Source organism: Aristolochia californica, unplaced genomic scaffold (genome assembly GCF_029961685.1).
Source record: "Aristolochia californica isolate CCGP_79_NKW_82.1479 unplaced genomic scaffold, dmAriCali1.0.hap1 SCAF_7, whole genome shotgun sequence".
NCBI classification, from domain to species: Eukaryota; Viridiplantae; Streptophyta; class Magnoliopsida; order Piperales; family Aristolochiaceae; genus Aristolochia; species Aristolochia californica.
This window is the reverse complement of record NW_027182268.1, coordinates 40,679,251-40,701,685: the sequence shown is the minus strand read 5'-3', so window position 1 is coordinate 40,701,685 and position 22,435 is coordinate 40,679,251. Positions and strand designations below refer to the sequence as shown.

Below are 22,435 nucleotides of genomic sequence, written 5' to 3'. Positions count from 1 at the left end.
CAAAAAATAAACATGATTCCAACCCCGACGAGTAGGGTCTCGAGTACCATGTGAGTAGTGGGTGACAGAGATAAAGAAAAAGATCGAAATACAAACACCAAATAGACTTAAACTCATACTCTGAAGAGTTGTAATCTCTACCGTTACTGTTCCTCATCAATGAAAGTCATGACAAATATTATTCTCAATTCGTAAATTCTATATAGTATCAAAACTCTCAATCGATTAATCAGAACCAACTTGTCGTCACTGGAAATCACCACCGAAGCCGAACCCTAGGCCCGACCTCCACCGCACCACTCCCTCTCCCATCCTCATCTCTTATCTGACTCCTATCCTATTATCGTCGTCACTCCCTATCGCCGGACGAAGACCTTGTGCCCCTTCCGATAATCTTTTTCTCTTCTCTGTCTCTACGTCTCTCATTCCCACCCGACGCTCCAATCGTCACCGTTGTCAAGTATCTCTGTTGCCTGATCTCCTCGTCACTGTCACCCCGTTGCCACCGCCTACCGAATTTGCCTCTCTATCGTCGGTTCCATTGAATCGACGATCGCAACAACAACCTTCTCACCCTTGACAACCATCACATGAGTCGCATCGTTCCCGTCGCCAACCTAGAATCCTGATGGCCGTTGCTGTGGCATCTCGACGACACCAAACGTGCCTACCACCGGCTTTGAAGCTCCACTTCACAACCTATGTCCCCCCTCTCAAATGCTTTTGTCTCGCATGTGTGTGAACCAGTTCTTCCACATCTCTTGACTGAACGATGCGATTCCATTCACCCTAGCCACAACTAGTGTTGTTATTTTTCCACATCTCTTCACGGGATAATGCATTCTATCGGACTTTGTTTGCCCCAACTACTATGAGTGTCATTGTTTTTCCTATCTTTTAGTTTTTGCTAACACACTTCTTTTTCTTAAAGACCAAAATTGGATTCTCCTCTCTAATCTCCATCTTATGGGGACATGACAGAGATAAAGATAACATCAAAACACAAGTACCAAATAGACTCAAACTCTGAAGTTGTAATCACTAGAGTTATTTTTGTAATTTTATAAATGCATGTCTCCATAAAAATCACATTAAATATTATTCTTAATTTCTGAATTATAGCTGGGTAGGTTCCTTGAGTTTCTTAATTTGGTTATCACAATCATGAAGGAAGTTTCGGAATCTGTTTCTCCAAGGAGGACCACAAGGGGCACCTGGCAGATCTGCAAAAGAGCTTCCAGAAGCTCTACCTCATTCAGTAACAATCCCTACGCGAAAACGATTTCAGTAGTTTTCAGAGCTTGAACTGATGTTTGACACGCAAGAGCTGTTGTCCTCCGTATTACAAACCATCCATCTTCCAGATGCAAAAATTGATTCAAGGTCCAAATCCGACCGGGAGAAATTTATACAATAGACTCTTCTGCGGGTAGAATCGTGCGGGCAACGTTCAGGAAACGATCTGCCATCCTCTCTACATTATCGCCGCCATTGACACACTTTCCAAGCAGTTGATTTCATCGTTTTAGAAATTTCATTTGAAAAACGCAAAGAGGACTCGATTGATCCAATAATCCGGATGGATGGACAGTGATTTATATTTTGAGTCGGTCTCAGGTAATTTCCTCCTAATGATTCCATCTCATGATTCTCGTATTTGAAATGTGTTCATAAATCTGTGTTAACATGTTCTGTTGAAACGACCTGATCAGCTCCGGAGTACTCTAATACTCTCTGTTTGCCGTCTTTCTTGACTAAAGAAGCATCAAAGTCACATCTATTCCGAGCCCGGCGGCATACCAAACTAATCTGCGGTCAGTTTCCGCTTCTTCGTCGTCTTTGATCTTTCTGCTCGACATAGCTACTTACGTCTCTTCATAGATCATACTAAATTGCTTGCATTATATTCTTGTGATGCGCAAAAATTTCTTCAGTCTCTTCCGGTTCCAGAGATTGCGGTCAGTGTATTGGTGTGACTTGTGAGAGAAAAGCTCAACTAAACCATTCATTTTTCAGAAAATCGTAATTCGTAATGTCGTCAGTCCAAAGGGATGATTCTTTAATCACCAGCCTTGGATTGTAAGACGTGCACAGGAAACTAGAAAGTGACCACATGACAATTGACAGACAAACGGGTTTGGGTTTAGGAATGGGGCAAAGATTTAGAATTTTGGAGCAGCTCTCAGAAGAGTTGCAGCTTCCCGGATATGAAAAGCTGAACAATTTTGCAAAGAAGATTACAAGATAGTAGTATTTGGCTTCTGTGTCCTTTCCAACCACTCCCATTTCCTAATTCACTCCGGTTCTCTAACCCTTGCCAATGAGAGTACTCCACCTCTGTGTTTATGATCAAGACCGGTTATTTGATTTCGAAAATAGTAATTTTATAGTGTCAGTTGATTTGGGAGTCTTCTAAGTCGGTTAAAAAACTGATAAGAGTAAAGAAGAAAAAGAGACTAATTAGCAACCTGACATACATTATAAGCCTATGAGGTGAAGGCAATGAAAATAAAATCTTGATTAGTGATAGTTACAGAACTCAAAAATCATGTTTAGGAAATTATAACATTTCCTGTCACCGTCGAATCGATCGACTTCCATGGTCTACTCAATGCAGCAATTCGTCACCATTAAAATTCAATTGTGAGATAACAAGGCAGAGCACTAGGATGACTTCCATGGTCTGCCACTAAAAATTGAACAGAAGATCCAGAAAAGGAGATGTGCTCATGCGCTCTGACAAATTACCCTCAAATGGCTTCCAGAAGGTCAACAATGCTGCTTTTCTTTCCTTGAAGACTTTCGTGGTGGCCCTTTACAGAGCAAAAGATGAGCTCACAAAAACACTTTCTAGTTTTGCACTATCGGGTTGTTCTCTTTTTCTTCGCGGAGTCGGCAGCCATTATAGCGACAGGGGTGTCGTTTCTGTATAGTTTGCCTACAAATTGATAAAAATAAATATAGTGATAGATATAAAAATAATTATAAAAATAAAAGATAATTATCAGATATAAAATGATCTCTGACCGCGATTAAAGGAAAGATTAAGATAGTTTGCTGCACATGGGTAGGTCCGATGACAGGTAAGACAACTGTTTATTACGTGATTTAGTTGAGAGACCTTCTAGAAATCTTACGCAATAGGCCTCTAATTAATAGTTCTCGATAAGATTTAGTCAGATTAAGCTCTAAACAAATTCAGATTTCATAAGCAGACGAAGTATTACAAACTGCTTTCAGGCTAGCACATCACTGTAGACAACTAAGGTTTCTGGTTACATTATCCATGGCGATTGACGACTTCAGTTGAAGCTTACTTTGAGCCTCACCCAATTAAGTTCAACTTTTAGCCTTTAATCGGTTAAAGATGGGACCCGTTTTACTCTGCGAGGTATTTTTATTTGAGAACGGGTTGAGTCGGACCTCCTAGCCCGAAAACAGTAGGACTAACGCGGCGCGCCGAGCTGAATGTGGAGCCGGGTCAGCCAAATGAACACCTTCTAGAAGCTTTAGGGCCTCCTCTTACACCGCTACAACGAATCGATTTGCGCGTTCCAATCCAACAGCGACTCTCTACCAAAACCGTCGCCCTGCTGCCCGTCGCTTCTCGATTCTGAAGTCTCGACCCTACCCCTAATCAATATTCAAATGCCGTTTTTTGTCCTTCTCTTGTATATATCTGGCCTCCCTCCCTTTCTCTCTCATCCGCCAGCATTGGAGCAGAGGATATTGTTGCCTCTCTTCTCGTCCTGCCAAAGCCTTCAAATGTTCGGAGCCCTAAGCGTTTCTGCTGGAAATAATTTGTCGACCGTTCGTCTGTCGAAGTCTCGTTGTCCGACTAATACTACCGGCGGAAGAAGAAGATCGATTGTGGTCTCCGCGGTTGCGGGAACCATCGGAGCTCCGAGGACAGCGAACCTCTACCAGATCCTGCAAGTGAAGGAGACGGCGTCGCTGGTCGAGATCAAAACTGCTTACCGGAGCCTGGCCAAGAGATTTCACCCCGACGCGACCTCGCATGGCTCGGATGGTCGAGATTTCATCCAGATTCACGACGCCTACGCCACGCTATCGGATCCGATGGCGAGGGCGCAATACGACCTATCTATTGGGCGGTCCTCTTTTCCGAGAGATAGCCACCACCGTTACGGTGCAAGATCTAACTGGAATGATATGAGATTCCAGCCTAGACGGTGGGAAACGGATCAATGTTGGTAACGTGAAGGCGTGGGGCATGCGCCTCGGGCGAGTTTGCTGATCTCATGTTTGGGAAATTTGGACGTTACCTTGTTCGAGCTCAGGGGTGAAACAACTGGAAAGATCGCGCGTAAACAATCCCCCTTTTTCACGATTCAGAGAAGGGAAGCACCATGAATAACCAAAGTTGAACTTCTGAAGTATCTGTAGCCCCAAGCGTCATCTAGAATTACCACCAGACGTTGTGCTTAATAAAGCTTGTAAATTTGTGGAATGGGCTGATGGATGATCTTAGTGTCATCCTGTTTTTGTAACGGTATAGTCTAACAATTAATTTCATGTATATATTTCGCCCGTCTTGACTTCATTTTTGGTTATTCCAAAGTAATAGCTTGTGTTTCTGAACGAAAATGATCTCATTGTTAATGCCCTCAATTGTTGGTTATTCCAAAGTTCAATTGGGACCGAGTGTTAATGCCCTAACTGGGGTTTTCCTGCGCATAGCCTACAGATGTCACGGTGGAGACTGTAGAGAGATTTACCATCTAAGAGCCGAACTATGACTAAAAAAACTGGAGGTAACGAACACAAATTTGAGCAAGGTTTATTTTACAGCAGATTTCAGTCGGTACCGGAGATGGGATACGTCTCAGAGTTCCGGTGCCGAAATTCACGTTACTTATCCCGGCTCCAGTTATACATTGAACACGGCCGTATTAAAAAAGATATAAGATCAGAATCAGATATCACGGACGAGAGAACACTTTTGAGTTGCTAACTCTCCACGAGTAAGACTTTTGAAGCGTTGGAACCTGATAGGGGTGCATACTATTTGAGCATTCCGGACGGTCCCAAGGAGTTTAACAAGGATTATTCGTGTCCATCCATGATGCCGCATTCTTTGAACTTGTTACGGATAACAAAAGAAAGAAAAGAACATAGGGATACCAGACATTCTGTAGAAAAAAAAAAGAAAAAAGAAAATACGAGATTTGTACATTGGGCAAAGATTATCTGAGCATCAAACGGATCATCACAATTTAAGTCATGTACTACCTCAGTGAAATTTAAACAATGAGAAAAAAAAAGCCCAGTTTTCGCTGGGAAGTCTAGCCGAGAATCCAAAACACCCAAGACCTGCAAGCACTTCTCAACACTATTCACTCTCCCAATTACAAGGTCAATATGTGACTTTCTTTTGGTAATATTTTTACTAGAATTTCTGGTTCTTTATACAAGCTCTCCTACCATTTTGAATTAAGAAAAAGATTTCATGTAAATCTACAAATGTTCAAAAGGTTGAGGTCGTCATTTACAGCCCATCAATACAGAATTGATGACATGCATGACAAGGCGAACGTTAGTTGCTTCGGCAGGTGTAATTATGGGGAGTGAGCGATGATGACCCAAGATCTGGTATACCTGCTCAAAAATGGGGCGTATATGAAGAGCAATAGTAGGATCTACAGGATTTATGGCAAGGGCAACATCTCTCATCCACTCCAGCTTTCTGGGTGTTTCGTTCACAAGATCACAGGACAGCTGCTGGAGAAGAGCTAAAAGAACTCCTTGGCTCAGAGGAAGCGGAACCATGGTTAAAATACCCAGCAAATCAACCTGAAGAAAAAAAACAGGTTCGAAAGCATTGCTTTACATTAGTTAGAATGTGTCACTAGTTTTACTATAGCATTAGGCATCAAGGACAAAATAAGAAGGCTAGCTTGAAAATAAAATTAATGCCTATCCTTTGCTGTTAATATGTACAAGCCCCATACCCCCTGATTGAGACTTCTAATATCACTAAATAATATAATAATAATAGCTCATATCATCAAAGCAGAAATAAAAGCTTTCACAGATAATAGAGAAAACAGAGAACTTCCCGAAAGATTCCACGTTATGAATATATTGAGGGAACTACACAGTTTGTTTCTTATTTGCAGCTGACTAACTGAAACCCTTTTTTACTGAACAAGTGATAGCCAACATTTTCGATAGGTAAGAAAGCACCTGGACTAAATTAGCAGCCAGAAAGTCATGACTAACAGTCTAGACTAGCTTATAACAGGCATCCTACAAAATCACACATCCGAAGCTAATCATTTTATTTGTTTGAACGTGAATGTCTAGAGGGCATGGTTCAACTGCTGTTTATAGTCTTAAGCCTCTAGAACAGACGGTTCAAGTAAGAAAAGCTTCATTCTAATTATTTTTATTGCAAGTAGCACGCAACATAACATACAGGAAGTTTGCCTAATCTTCTAGTTATTTTTAACGATAAAAAACAGGAATAGATTTATCGCACTTACAGTTTAAGAGAAATTGTATACTTCCAAACAGAAGTCCAACTCACCTGAGAACATAACCACGATACAATTGATACATCACTTCTCTGAAGAGCTTCAGTGAAGGCTTCCCCAAATTTACGTTCTGAGACCAATCTCTGCAGCTCTTGTGTTGGATCCAAGGGGGGGTCAACCTGTTGCATGGAGATTATCATGAATTACTATTACTTGGAGCTTTCACCACTAATCTATTATGAGATCTTGGATTCACGTCTGGGGTGTAACATACACTTATTCAACATTCAAAAAATAAAAACCACTTAATCCTAAAGACAGTTGCACTTTTCAAACATGAAATCAATGAAATATGCTGAAAATTAAAAGATTACATACAGCAATGCTAACCGGAACCACATCTCTCTAGATTGATAAATTTTCTAGTTACTACTTTGGTGAATGAATTAGTTTCTTTTGAGTTCTCAAACTATTTTGATAATTTGCAAGAGGTGGTGGTCTTTAACAAACTCAATAGAGGTCAAATTCGAGTTTTCAAGAAAAATAAAAGGCAACAGTTAAACCATATTATCATAGCATAAATCAATGAAGTAAAATTCCCATAACAAAGATAGTCACATAGCTTTGGCAATTTTAAAATTCATCACCTGACTTCTAATAATAGTTTCCATGCTATTGACAATCCAAGTCATTACTTTTCTTTAGCCTCCCAATCATTATTTTGAGGGACAGGGGGGCCATCCCTAATAAATTTCAACTTTTTCCTGCTCTTTAAGTACATTTTAACAGATCTGAACCAAGTAAGATAAATATAGCCATTCAACATTTCAGAGGTGATAGAGATAATATCTTTCCCATCCAGATTATATGATTCTTTAGATGGAGTATAACCTCACCAGAGTCAACCATAACAGATTTATAGAAATAATAAACAGATCAAATAAACCTTCCGAAGATTTCAAATCAAGTAGTTTAGGTGGGCCCCACCATGTAGAATTAGGGTTAGGGCAAATAGATGATGTGCACAAATCAGAAAATCCAAAGATCCAGTACAAGAATCCAATTAACGAACAAACAATGCAGAAAGTGCAACACGAGGGCTGACATCAATAGGTGCTGAAGATGATGTCAGCACAGATTGGCCTGGGGTTTGGCACACATTTCGACATCAGTAGAAAAACCCACCTTTGGGCAGTTTAAAACATCAAAATCTGTTCTTATAATAGTAGAACCAGTAACCCTAAGGTTATGACAGAGAAAGAAGGAGAAAATACTGGATTTTTACCAACCAGTAGCCGAAAAACTAGATAAAGATCCTTCCTTTAGGTAGACGTCTGTAGAATGATAAAAAATTGATAAAGGGTCTTCCGATATGCAATCTACCGCTCTGATACCATGAAAAAATTAAGAAGCGAGAGAGTTGAAGAGAGAGAATGGGCGGGAGACAAGGTGGAGAAAAGAAAATCTCAAGAGATCTGCGTTGGGGGGACATGCACATCCCCCCAATCTCTATTTATAATGATGTTTGAGTACAATTACAAATATACCCTTACTGAAACCCTGATTTCCTTATATCTCCTATTCCACGTGTCCTCTTTGCATGTAACTTGGACCATAGACATAATTGGACATATAACACAAGATTACATCAAGACCTAAATAAAGATGAAGTGAAATGACTAAAACGTCCCTATACTTGTTTTTCAACGATTATGTTATATTATTTCTAATTGCCTCACAAACAGAACTTGGAAGCATGCATATGCTAAGCCAGCACCTCAAGCTAAGGCATAAATTACTACAATTAACTGGAAGGGGATACACAGCGTAAGAAGGTACTTACCTGGAGAACAGTCAAAGGGCGCTTGCCTTGCGATGCACCCGAGGAATTCACGACTTCTGGGTTTGCTGCAAGAGCTAAAAACCTGCGTTGGCCATCAGCTAATTCACCGGTTAAAGTTTGAGTCATTGATGATGCAGAGTTAATTGCGTCCTAGAAAAGGAGAAAACACACATTTATCAGTCAGATAATAGGGGTGGAAAAGTGCTCAGGCTCACTCATGGAAAGGTTTAAACCATCACTACAGCTCATTTTCATACTGCTTAGTATGATTGCAACACCAAGGTAACGTTGGACATTAAATCAGCACAGAGATTTCCAAGCCAAGTATACGAACCCTTAAAGCCATAACTAATGGAGAATGAACAGACTCAAACTGCTGATGTGCAGCAGTCGTATGTTCAGCCATTCCTTTCTGAAAGGCAGTATCCACTTGCTCAAACATTGCCTTGCATGACATTTCAAATGCAGGTATGACTGAGGACTCCAGGCTTGATCTTAATGCGTCCTGAATATGAAACCAAATATTTAGAGAGAGAAAGAGAGAGATCTTTTTATATCACTAACAGATTAGATACAAATATTAAACAGAATAAACTACACAAGATACACCCATAGACGTACTGTGTCGCACAAAAGATACTAGATCTCAATTAGCCTATCCAAATATGAAACATCCTGAGAACTGAATAGTTCTTTCAAGTGGACTAAAGTAACTCATTCTATTAAGAAATTAAATTTGATTCCAGATCAACATCTGCAACTCTTTGGAAAGTTACTGCAAACGACATAAAACAGGACTGGTAGTGTTTTATTGAGCCAAACTACTGACTTCCATATTTTTCCTGTTAAATGCTTTAACCATGTTCAACTTCAGATAGAGAATCACCTGAAGAGCTTGCTTGCCAGAGGTTTGAAACTGTCCTTGAATTTGCCTTGCTACTGTCGCTTCAAGTTTTGAACTAACTGATTTTTCCAGCTGACCAACTGCTTTGTCTCCCACACCCCTCTGTTCATAAGCGCAGTTGAGATTTAGTAAAGACCAATACCAAAAGGACCAAAGAACAGCAACAACTGAGAGAAGTATGTGAATCTGACCTGGAATGACTCTGCAATAGCAGCAGAAATGGCTTTTTCCAGGACTGGATTGATAGCACGAGCTACAGCTGGCCCGACAGCAGAGAGTTCTTTCTTCAGTAAACGCTCTAGAATTGCAGGTAAGTCTTTGTTCATAAAGTTTGAGATCGAACTCGATATCTGCTGAACACGTTCCCTTTCTACTTTCTCATGTTTTGCATTCTCCTCTTGAAGACGAGCCCACAAAGCATCAATATTGGCCTTAACAGTTTTCTCCATGCTGCGACCAAGGGCTGTCTCCACTCTTCTACCTTCTTTGGTAACCGGAGCAGCTACTACTGTACTCATCTGCTTCTGCATTTCCTTTTGCATTACTGAAATCTACAGAGAATAAAATATATCTGGGGCTCAGTTAAGTTGATAAGCTGAACTAATATTGCATTACTTCTTCAACTAAGATTGCACTACTCCTTCAATGTATTCTTTTGCATTACTCTTTAACCTTCTGGCTCATCATCAAATTGAGAAGTAAGAACACAAAATTGACCACCACTCAAGGTTCCAAAAAAGGCAATGATCAGACAGTAAAAAATTGAGCAGAAACCAAGCTGGTGTCTTTGATGATCTTCTCAAATATAGTGGGAAAGGGAATTAAAGAGCTTCATCTAGGGTTAGAAACTCAGACAAACTACATTTTGTCCTCTCTTTTTTCATTGTAGAAACAAACCATGCTTAGTCTCATTGGTGTCTCAGCATAATTAAAAATCCCTACACTCTAGATATAGACAACAAGGCAAGACAGGGAAGATCTGCTTTCCCAACAAGTTTGGAGAAGAATTTCAAAAATAGAACTCAACTATACCTGATTCAAAGTCTCCTGCATAGTCAAGAGCTGTGAGAAAGCACTCTCTAATGTTGGAATGCTGGAGCTAGGACCTGGTTCAGTAGAAGAATCTGTTGAGTTGAAAGAGCTGATGGAAGATGACGGACCCAAAACTTGAGCTGGTTTACTTTTTTGCTTTTTCCCTTTCCCAACTGAAGGAGATTGGGTAATTTCTGATACAGGAGTTGATTCAAGAACTTTTCTGGCAGAACTTTTTGAAGTTTCTTGAGCTTCTTCACTCGCATTTGAAGGAGGTTCAAAAGCCTCAGAAGTTGCACTAACATGGCAGGTTTCCTCCTCATTGACAATTTCTGTCCTGGCTGAGTCAATGTAAGGGACCTGATTCTGAGTGTAGATAGCTTTTTCTTTGTTCCCATCAGGAGTTTCAAATTCCTCATGCTGAGTAGATCCTGTCTCACCCACAACTTTAACTTCCACTTCAACACTTTCCACATCTTTGTTCACCACCACATCTTGAACTTCTGTCTTCTCGGATGAAGAAACGGCCATACATAATATTTCTGAAGGAGTTATCAGGTGGGTTGGGTGTTTGAAAGGAACTGAAAGAGTAGGTACCACAGAAATATTGTTTTGTCCCACTTCAGTTTCGCCTCCTTGTGAGTTCTCCAATGGAGGGATGTCAGGCAAATTTGCATGAACAGCATCCACTCTCCTGTCAACTACCGGCTGATCTCCAACTTCAGGGCTCTGATCAAATCCATTTGACATTGTCCTGAGCCCTGACAGCTTCCCCGACAATTGAGGGCTCAATGGCAGAGGTATTGATGATCCAGTAGGACCACTGTCAACTGTGGTAGCAGGTGTTTGCTTGGACTCTGAACTTGAAGTAGCCACTTCAACACCAGCAAGGTCTAAACCACCTGATAACACAGATGATGGAGGTTTTGATGCATCAGGCACATTCTTCATTTTCTCATGAACCTGATCCATCTCAGCTTGCATCTCAGATGCATCAAGGAAATTATCCAGATCAGCAGCCAACTCAGGGTCTGAAGGTAACAGTGGAGATGCCATGCACTGAGATAAATTCAAAGCATACTGTTGAATGGCCTGTGTTTGGACACAGTAAACCTGCACTATTTGATCCCCACCAGGAGTGCTGTCACTTGTTCCTGTGAGACTCAAAATGGGCATCGTGACAGTAAACTCCGATAAATAATCCATAATGGTAACAGACGGATATAAACCATAGTCCAGATGTACTGCATAAATAGCATTTTTTTTAGCATTTGCAAGTAAAATAAGGCCAGCACGAGGCAAAACCACAACTTGATTAAAGAAAGCCTCCTCTGGTCGAGATTCAGAAGAACTAGTCAACTCCAATGTCTTAATGCATTGCCATGATTCCACATCACTAGGCAAAAGCCAACCTTCCCAACTAGCAGAGGCCCAGATTTTAACTTCTCTATTCAGATGACCCTAGAAAAACAAAACAATAAGGAACTAGTAAGCATTTTTTCCTAGAATACATTTCAACACATTGCCATTTAAAAAAAAAAAAAAAAAACAAGAGTTTCAAAGCATTCAGACCCAAACAACAAACTTGTTTCAATCAGGCCAACGAAACTCAAAATACTAATTTGAGGATGGAAAGAACAAAAGTTACCAACACATTCTTACAAACAAGTATGGCATTTCAACCATTTTAATGTCTTCCAAATTACATATTTATCGTAATGATATAGTATGTACAGAAAGAATTGTAAAAGTAACAATTAAAATTAAGGACATCTACAACTTCAAGAATTGACAAGAATAATTGTTTAACAGTAGCACATTAGAAAAATCAACAATTTAGAAGGCATATTCCCCACCCCCTCCCCTCGCCTCTCGGCAAGAGAGTCACAACTCTACAATGAAAATCATCAGAAGGAAGCCAACTTCTGAAACAGAATCATTTTTATTAGCAGCCGAAATTCAACTTCGGGATCAGGATACCATCACTCCCTTTAACTCTTAATGGATGCCATAGCAAAATTTCAAAAAATTACAAGAATGTATTGAATCGTTTTCTTTTTCTTTTTTTTAGGAATGTTAAGGATGTCTTGATTTGAAGTACGTGTGTTGACATTCTACTGGTTTAGAAACTCGTCTTACTACATTTATATGCCAATAAGTACAGGAAATTATTTTTAAAATGAAGAAAAAAGATAAGCATGTAACATATAAAATATTGCCTAATAGGTAATAACATAAAGAAAACTCCTCTAACACAAGTACACCATAGAAGAAAAAAATAAAGAAAAGGAGAGAAGGGCGGAGGTTTCCTAACCACACAACTTTTTCCACTGAAAAATCATCACTTAAATCAATTATATAACATAGTTGATAAGTTGAACATCTAATAATCCTATTTATACATCTTCAAGTTCTTGTAGTCATCCAAGCATTAGAACTGAAATTATCTAAATGTCAAACAGTTCCATGCTTTTGAAAGAAAACCAAAAGGCTACAGCATCGTATTTACAGTTCACATTCATAGAATGAAGCACTACTTTCTCATTCCTGGAAAGTGACACCTATGACACTGAAAAGTAAAAATAAATAAAAAATAATAATAAACAAAAAAAGAAAAGAAAAACAAACACCAATATTACCATCCATTTTGACTTAAAATATACTAAACTCATCATTCAGAAATTCCTGGCATGAAGTCTCATTAGAATACTTAATAAAATACTTTTTTCAAATTTTTAAACAACTCAAAAGGTAACAGGAAAAGAAGATAATAGCTGCAATCTTGATGTTATAAAAAGAAAAAAAAGATAAATGAATCAGTAGATTTAATTGAGAGGTCCATATCTCTATGTACCCAATACTAGAAATACAGCCACATTAACACTGTTCATGGCAAAGAAAAGATTTATGATCAGCTCAGATTGGTAAAAAATGTCTATCCCAGAAAAAAGCAACCCATCTATCATGCTTTAACATTCATGTGGTACTGAGAGAAGCAGCGAATATTTTAAGTAAAAAATAAAAGAAAATTATTTTATTTGCCAAATGCCCTGCCATATTGTGCTAGGTTTCACTAAATAAGAGGCTCATTCGGAGAGACTTTTTGAAATCACTTCCTAAGATTCTATATAAAAGAAGCCTTATTTCGGCACTTCTAACATTCTTAACAGTGTTCAAGCCAGGAGTCATGTATTAAGTGTTAACAAAGGTTTTACACCAGCTATCAACATAACAAAGCACTCCTATCCATGTTTCGGACTGACAGTAAAATAAATAATTGCAGCATTTATAAGTATTTCTCCCATTTTCTAAGGTGGGTTTGTCTCATGAAATTTTTTTGAAATGGATCTCATGTAATTGACTTAAGGGTATTTAAGTCTTTTGCATTCAGTTGAGTTATTTAACAAAAGAAGCAAGGAACTCTCAACCAGACAAAATCTGGACTTCATGAAATTCTTATTCCCTGCAGAGGTCAACTTAGACAGACTTTCTTCAAGGTCTCTTCCTCTTCTTTCTTCTTTCAGGTTTAATTTTTTACTTTTACAACCACTATTGACAATGATAACCACAATTATGCTAAGAGGAGTATTAGCAGCACAACTCTGTGGCAGGATCATACATACCGCAGTTATCAGAACAATGTGATCAGGACGGTTGGGGCATGTTAAGAATGTCGCTGAATTAACAGGTTGACCATCATGTGGCCTCAGTGTGGCAAGGGGCACTGATTTCCTGTCCTCCCAAATCTTAACCTGTTCATAAAAACAAAAATTTTACAGTAACAGTGAGAAACCATGGCAAAATTAAACTAAACAACTAACTGCAAAGAAACCATCATAGTAAGCATCAAATAATTTCTAGAAGATCTTTCCACCAGGTTCATCAGAAGATCATTAAACCTCCTAGATGTAAAAAAATAACACCCATAAGCATTTCCCATTCAGATAGATCGGTGCCAGCATGGACAAAACCTTAAAAACCTGGGGCGCTACTAACAATGGTTGGCAATGGTATTCTAAGTAGACAGTACAGGTCATGCCGAGTCTCCTGTACCCATAGAACCAGGCAGGAACTGCTGAATTAGGTCGTTCCCATAAGGAAATATGACACCTAATACACCCTTCAGTCTCTTCTTCAATCATCATGAAAACCTTCCTTCTCCATCCCAAATGACCACTTTTTGACTTGCTTCGGCTTATTTTCCATTGGCAGACCAGAAAGAAGTTTCACAACTTCCTCTCTTTTATTTTATCTTTTTTCAGGAGTAATCATCTTCTGGCTTGTTCACCTCATGATTTATTTGCATATCATGTTTCCAGCATATATGATTACTCATCTTCTCTAAGAGTTCACTAATTTTTTCTTGTTTGCTGAAAAATTGTAGATAACTTTTATACTATCAAATTGTAATCTATAGCATTAAACAATTGATAATGTTTACAGATGTAATAATGCTTTTTTATAACAATGACAAGAAAGATTTTATTACTGAAAGCCTCTGATGGAGTAATAGTACTAACCACCTAACTAGCCTTATGCATAATCCTCTGTCAGAGTGTTCAGCCATAAGGTGAAATTTGACATCAGGAGAAGAAATTTTATTTTTTAGAGTGTTGGCTACAACACTCAGTACGATTATTGAGACCTGAAATAAGACCCCAAAGATTTTTATGATCTATTTAAGAAAAGAAAAAAAAAACTCATGAAGTCACCAAGTGCCCAAATCATCTCCCAGATACCAAATAGAATAGATACAATTATCAAGAAATTATCGAGGGAGGGGGAGGTTCCCGAATGTGGCCATTGCTTGGAAATTATCGAGACTAATGTGGCCATTGCTTGGAAATTATCGAGACCCCCTAAAGTTCTATTCTTTCTTTGACGTGCACTTATTAATCACATTCTTTTTTATTTTTTTTAAAAAATAGGATGTATAAACTATTAAAATTATTAATCACATTCTCACAGTTGACAATATGAGAAGAAGAAGAGGAAACCCAATCATCAAACGCCTTTGCGATTTGTAGGGAAGTAGAGGAGTCGATCCCACACTTGTTGGTCCTTGGCCTTTTTGCTTGGCACATCTGGAGACATTCTTTCACAAGCTGGGACTCAGTTGCTGCATTCTTGACAGCCTGCACTTGATCAGCCCATAAGTCGTCTCCCAAGCTTGGGAAAAGGCTTTCTTTCAGTTTGCATTGCTCATATACCGTGGGATCTATGGACACAAAAGAACAATAGGAGATTCAATGGCAAGTTCTCCACAATTGAGGAAATCAAGCTTCAGATAACAGGAATGATAGTTGCCTGGATCCATACAAGACCAGATTTTGAAGCCCATAATGGCATTTCTAGCAGAGAGAACTGGCACCTCATTGCCCAAATGTCTGGCCTTTCACAGCCAGCAGCCATGAAAGAATGGACCCTCCCACCTCTGGATCACTTAAATTAAACTTTGATGGCTGTGCTAACGGTAATCCAGGTATGGTGGTTCTGAAGGGGCCATTAGGAATTGGGAAGGAATTTCTCTACTCTCTTACTCGAGTCTCCTAGGAATTTCTGATTCAACTTCAGCTGAGCTTCATGCCCTCCTCCAAGGCCTCCTCCTCTTCTACAGCTGGTTTAGTGGCAAACTCCATATTCAAGGAGACTCCAAAGTAGTCATTGAGTGGTGTTCTCAGCTTCAGATCCCAATGACATCATTGTAGAATATTTCATGGAAGTATTGATATTGTAGCATCCTTTGATTGTGCATGTACCCATGTCCGTAGATCAGCTAATTCTCTGGCTGACTATTTGACCAAGCAAGGACTCTCCCTCCAATTCCTCTTTTTTTACGGAAGACTTCCTCGCCTAGGCCACCCTTTGTTGTTTTATTCAGCCTTTTGCTTGAATAAAATTCACTCATTTCAAAATATTTTATATATATATATAGTGAGAGAGAGAGAGAGAGAGAGAGAGAGAGAGAGAGAGACAGAGAGGGGATAGATATAAATAAAATATACATCAGAAGTTATGAGAAGAGTGGAGAGCAGGCACTCACAACTTTCTTTAAATGAAGATAAGAAATTGCAAGGCTCTACCATTAACTTTTAGAACATTAAAAAGAAACAGTACAAGTCTCTTTTAAATTAGATACATCATTCTATGAACGTTAGCAAAATTAATGAAGAGTGTACATAAACAGGAAAACCTTTTTCTGATTATTAAAACAGTGGTTTCTACCTTTATCCTGTAAGGTCTCATGCAGGAAAAATAATGTAGGAATAAGCAAGAACTGCATAGTGAAGACTTTAACAAGTACTCACCGTGCCGTCCGTTGATGCTGAAACCAATCGGGTAGTCATCCATTGGCACATTGACAAATCAGTCACTTCCCCATCATGCTTACCAACAAACTGGACCCCATCAATCAGCTTCTCAATGGGACATTTCAAGGGCTCTTCTGCTGAAAAGGTTTCACTTTTACCAATTTTTGTCGTGTCAATCCTAAGCACGCGTTTTCCAATTCCAACAACTAAGATTTCCTGTCCAGCAATGAGATAGTAAATAGAATCATGAACAAGATACATACCAAAATGCTTATTAAAAATTTCCCTCATACTAAGCGCAAGATTTACTTGTTTGTGACAGTGCCAACATATTCGAGGGTGAAATGATTCCCCATCTCCCACTATCTGAATGGCAATTACTATATTTCCTGCTATCTGTGGCTTGTCTTCCTTATCAGGCCCTTCATCAATCTTCCACACAAAAACTCTCCCATCTATGCTTGCACTATAAGGTTCAGAAAACATCAATAGTTAGCAAATTTCTGCTAGAAGGGATGAAATAAACATAAAGATATAAAAAATGAATGGAGTACCTAGCCAAAAGATGAACTTCTTCAGCAAAGAAAGCCATGTCGGTGACTCGCTGATAAAATAGAGTTACTCAGTTACTAAGGAAGCACAAAAATGACCAGGTAAAAAAAGATGCATGGCCTGATCCTGTCTTTTTTTTTTCAAGCATCGTAGGCTTATGTTTCTATGCTTAAGAGCATGAATAAATTGTCATATTTTAAAGATGAATTGAAGAAAGAGTGAGGTTCAAGAATTAAGCACCAGAAAGCAGTGTCAATGAAATAAAACCAGACAAATTTTGCTGAATTCTGCAAAAAATTGACCATGATAAGCAGATCTCTGAACATGATCAATTCCAAAGCAACATAACCATTGTTTTGGCTCTGTTCACTTATGCATCCTTGTAGACTTTGAAAAATGGCCTTTAGCTTTATGTGTTCATAGATTGTTCAACTAGCATCAGATACTAACTACCTCAAAGCTTGAACAGAAGATATAGACCCATTTACAGAGACACAAAAGCCTCCTCACCAACATCATCAAAGCCCTCTCTTAAATATATTGGACTGGTGATATGAATCCCGTCCTTGATTTGGCTCTCTCTTGATCACGAACTCTCAGTACTACGTAGATATGTGCAGTACAGAATAGCACATAACGAAATTTCAACTTACACTAGAGATTTGATTTCCTAATGACTGCTGCAGCAGCTTACTGGCAACATAACATGAGCAGCAAAGCAACAAAAGTATTATTACAATGAACAAATGCAAGTTTCATACGCTTACATGTCTCCACGACTTCTTAAAGTCAACCCCATGGGAGAACCAATACTCAAAAAGATCCATTCAAAGCAAGAACCAATAAATACTAAAGAGAGAATAATTTATTAATTAGCTGCATAAACTATGAACCAAGACAAAAAAGACATATATAAACGGTGTGACAAACATAGAAATATCACCAATATAAAGCTACTCATTTATCAAGATAAACTTAAAACCTAATACAAACATCATTCAGTAAACAACGAATAACTGTAAACCATTCGACATGACCTCCCTATATCGAAAAATTTCACAATATCTGAAACAATTCATCTAAGAAAATGAACAGAAAATCAGCATAGCGAATCGTCACAGAGACGAGAAGCATATAGAAAATATGAAGATGGTGATTCCATGATATGGAAAACGTAACAACCTGCGTATGACCTCGCAGCAAAGCTCGCAATGCTGTATTAATATTAAGAACCCGAATTGCCCCTAACTTCAACCCGTAACAAATGTAAGTCCTATTAACTGCAATTTGACGGCCCAGAACCAAGGCTGGATCCGAAACATATTTTGTAATCGGCGTGACCTCGAGCTGCGGCTGAGATTCTCCCGGCAACCTGACGTCGATATCATACTTGATGTATTTGCCAGCACCATACAAATTTCGCCCTTTGGGCGCCTTACTGCTCGAGAGTAATCTCGCAGGTGAAGGCTGCGGAATAGGCGGAGCAGAGGGCACAGCCGGTAAGATCGTGGCGTTGCTCTGGGGGAGAGAGAATTCGGAAGATGAGCCCATCGAAGAGGAGGGAAGTTCAACGTTGGGAGAGGGAGAGTTGCCGAGAAGGGCCATGAGCCTCGCGCCTGGATTAGGATTAAGGTTAGGGCTGGGAGAAGGCGGCGTAGGATAAGAGACAGTGCGTGCATTAGGGTGGGGCTCCTGAGGTGGGTAAGGGAGGTAGTGGTGGAAAGCCGCAGTCTGGGGCGGGTAGGAGAAGGGCCCGGTCGGTGGCGCAGAGTAGGACGTAGGAGGCGGAGAATAAGAAGAGGGGGGAGAGAAGGGCGTTGGCGGGTTATTAGGGTTGGGATTAGGGCTTGGAGGTTTGAAGAACTTCTGCACGTCAAAAGGGGTTGGTTGGTTAGGGTTTCCCGCAGAAGCCATGGCGGAGGAGAGTTACAGAAGCAGAGAGCGTAAAGTTGCAAAGACACCAGGAAATGCCGAAGTGCGTGAGAGCTGGGCGAGACGATTCGCTATTGTGCGCCGACGGTTCGCAGGTTAAGAGAATGGGGAGATCGGAGCATGGTCGAGGTCTCAGCGCCTTGAAGAGTTTAGATCGGTGCAAAGCTGCAGAGAGCGCCACCAGTAGCTTCCCCCAATAAGAACTACAAGAGTAGAAACTGGGAAGTGTGAGGGATAAACAGCAATCGAGGAAATGTGAAAAAGTAAAAAAAAAAAAAACAAAACGGGGAGAAGGACAACGAAACACTTACTACAGCAAATGAATTCCTCATTGCGATACCGAGAGAAGCGTTTAATGTGAGTGCATCGTAAGAAGCCTAAAATCTGGTCAAGCATAGTAATAAACTAATGGGTGGGGATCCCTAATTGTTAAAAATGAAATGCCAAGACCCATCGATTTGCGAAATCTGAAAGGATCGTCCGTTACGTGAATTGTAGCTTGTGGGATAGGTATCTGATCAGCATAGCACGACGTTAAGATTGCTCATTGCTGTTCACAATGTTTGGCTTCTCTGTATCCAGTATGATAAAAATTTGCAGCGGAAAGAAACACCCAGGAGGTTTTGACCAACAAAATGCCATTCATTTCCTGTTCATGGGTTCAGCTAAGAAGATCTGTTAGCTTTGGAGTCCAAAAGATACACAGTCCAGGCGACATCATTATGACTTTTGAAAGTGGGCAGACGAGACAAAGGAACCTGCGAAAGAAAGAGACAGAAGAAGAAACAGGGAGCTTCAGAGGTAAGCGAACGAAGGGAGCGAAGGGCGGTCGGAGCTGCAAGTCCGATAGAGAAACAGCATCATTATTAAGCTAACGAAAGGGTTATCGAGCAATGGATAGTGCCGGTGCCAACTAAAACCGAATGAATTCTACAAATAGAAGGAAGCTTCAATTTGTAAAGAAAGAATGTTGTTCAACCAAAGCCATCCAAGACGAATTACTCAGAATTATTTAGCTTTCATTCATATCACTAAAGTCTACAAGAGTTGTCTCTACATTACAATTGTCACATTTTAATAATATGAACACATCTCTTCAAATGACCTGTTCATCTAATCTTTATTCCATTGAAGTGAGCGCTATCTGCAATCCAAATGTATTCCTGACACGATCGTCACAATTCAAAGTGGGAAGACGCTTTGAAGTGGAGATTCAGACTTTTATATTAAGATCCAAATGCATTGTTTATTAGTCTAGATCCACATATAACAACCCAAAGGATGAAATTGTGTCGATTCCGTTGCCCTCATCGGAATAAGACCATTTACTTGTTTGATTGCAGCAATTGTTAGATCGAAGCTCACCTCATCTAATGGATTCTTGAGTCTTTTATTGGAAGCAATAGTGAGATCTTAGATTTTAGACGATAAGGTGCTATGATCAATCATCTCTTTGCCTTGATCGTTTGAAAATTCCCCAACTTATAATTCGTAAAAGGGAAGTCGAGTATTAAAGTTTGTCACCTGGAAAAGTAACATATTACGATTCCTAATAGAATTTATGGCCGCTGACTTTACATTTTGACAGGAAGTGGTAGTCCATCCCTCTCTGCATTACCGACCCCATTAGACCAAGATAGATGAAGAAAGAATCTGAATTCTAGGCCTCTACAGGACGGAAGATTGGGTATGATGTAGTTTACAATCCAAGGGCACCGAGAGGGGTCTTTCCTTGGCCCGCCTCGAAGTAGAAGATGAGCATGGCCAACATGGCGATACGGGCGTGCTTGATCTCCGCCAACTTCAGTCTCTCAAGCTTCTCCGGATCCGGAATGTAAACTCCATCGTTGATCGTTCCGGCGACGCTGAGTGGGTCGAAGAACTTGCCGCCGGGATACCCTTGGTCCCCGGTGGCATTGGCGAAGTTCTCGGCGGTTTTGGACCAAGGGGTGGCCCACCCTACGGACTGTGACTCAGGATTGAAGAAGTCCACCCATCTCTTGCTCTCGACCCAACCCATGAGAAGGAGCTGGGTTCCGAGAAGGGAACCGAAGGAGAAAGGAGCGATGGCGCCCGGGTCAGCGCCGGCCTCGAACCAGGGGATGCCACTCCAGGCCTGACCCACGAAGATGCCGACCACGGCGGCCATGGCCCATCGCCCGTGGATCAACTCCGCCTCTCTGTACCACTTGAGGAAAGCAGGGTCCTTGCCTAAACCCAGGGGGTCGAATCCATAATCTCCGGGAAGCCTGCAATTTTTCATGATAATTGATAGGTTACAAACGGGGTTTCTGCAACAAGGGAAAAAGAAAAAACAGAAGAAAAACTGAAGCTCTCTTTGAAGCCGAGATGAAATCAGTGGAACGCCAATCGAGATACAGACATTTCTATTTAGCAGAGCTTCTCTTATACATCACATTCTCTGTCTCTCGTATGAAATCTCGACTATCAAGATGTAAAGTCTCGTTGTACAGACTCCCAGAGTCTAAGAAGGAGTAGATCAGGGGCGTCTGGCGGCTGTGGATATTCCTTTCACAGTAATGGAACTGAAAAGAATGCAAACTATACATGCAGGACGCTACAATCGGATGTCTCGTCGTAAACACTAAACAGCAAGCAAGCGCTTCCGTAGAAGCTTAATGAAGAGAAGTAACTTACGAGCCATCGAGCCATTCTGGGTCAATGAAGTTGCCACCACCTCTAACGGAGGGGATCCAAGACTTCTTGGCCGCAACGGCGGCGACAATGACTCTCTTTGGGGCAAGGGAGATGCCTCCGACCCTGCTTCCGGCAATGGACGACGATAGTAAGGTACGGCCGCTCTTGGTTCCTGACAAGAAGGGGGAACCCAAGATTGTAGCAGATGTTGCGGCCACGGCCATGATAATGAGCTGATCGGACAGAATACGGTCTTAGGAGGGTGAAGGATGAGCACTTGAGCTCTCTCAGTAGCAGGTAGAAACGTTGGACGATTTATCCATGCAGAGGAGAGAGAAAGGAAGCGGCCAAAGAAGAGAAATCCGGAAAAATCTTGTGAGTGGATTTCCAACCAATGAGGTGGGTTTCTACATCCATTTCTCGCGATTTGCACCATACACGTGGAAATTAGGTGAGCTGCTTACTGTTCCCCGGTTCCTAGAACTAGAATATCCAGCACCTGGTAATCGGTATCCGTATCTACCGTCAAACTTTCCCACATCCCGTGGAGCCCAGTTCGCTTAATCTGAATACTCGGAGTTCGAGTTCAACTTCAAACTTAAAATCCGAACCAAAAAATTTTAACGAAATCTGAGACAGGTTCGAATAACCTACATTTGACTTTGCTGAAGATCTTTCTTAAGTCGGATCGAGAAGGAGACGAGAT

General features: G+C 40.4%; 3 protein-coding genes across 3 annotated transcripts; 1 reads left to right on the top strand and 2 right to left on the bottom strand.

The window, feature by feature from the left end:
* The first annotated feature begins 3,648 nt into the window (after window positions 1–3,648).
* LOC137937481 (uncharacterized) lies at window positions 3,649–4,218 on the top strand. Its single transcript, XM_068782538.1, has one exon. It carries the CDS (start codon window positions 3,649–3,651, stop codon window positions 4,216–4,218), a length of 570 nt encoding a protein of 189 aa, XP_068638639.1.
* A 1,096-nt stretch (window positions 4,219–5,314) lies between these two features.
* Window positions 5,315–19,254, bottom strand: LOC137935962 (enhancer of mRNA-decapping protein 4). Its single transcript, XM_068780412.1, has 12 exons — window positions 18,322–19,254; window positions 17,142–17,191; window positions 16,897–17,053; window positions 16,585–16,803; window positions 13,900–14,028; window positions 10,277–11,737; window positions 9,436–9,795; window positions 9,227–9,346; window positions 8,675–8,845; window positions 8,341–8,490; window positions 6,551–6,676; window positions 5,315–5,814 (listed from the first exon to the last, which is right to left on the bottom strand). Exons 1-12 carry the CDS (start codon window positions 19,051–19,053, stop codon window positions 5,506–5,508), a joined length of 3,984 nt encoding a protein of 1,327 aa, XP_068636513.1. The 5' UTR covers window positions 19,054–19,254; the 3' UTR covers window positions 5,315–5,505.
* A 1,327-nt stretch (window positions 19,255–20,581) lies between these two features.
* Window positions 20,582–22,023, bottom strand: LOC137936420 (chlorophyll a-b binding protein CP24 10A, chloroplastic-like). The gene is made up of 2 exons (XM_068781069.1): window positions 21,730–22,023; window positions 20,582–21,320 (listed from the first exon to the last, which is right to left on the bottom strand). Exons 1-2 carry the CDS (start codon window positions 21,951–21,953, stop codon window positions 20,771–20,773), a joined length of 774 nt encoding a protein of 257 aa, XP_068637170.1. The 5' UTR covers window positions 21,954–22,023; the 3' UTR covers window positions 20,582–20,770.
* Window positions 22,024–22,435: the final 412 nt, after the last annotated feature.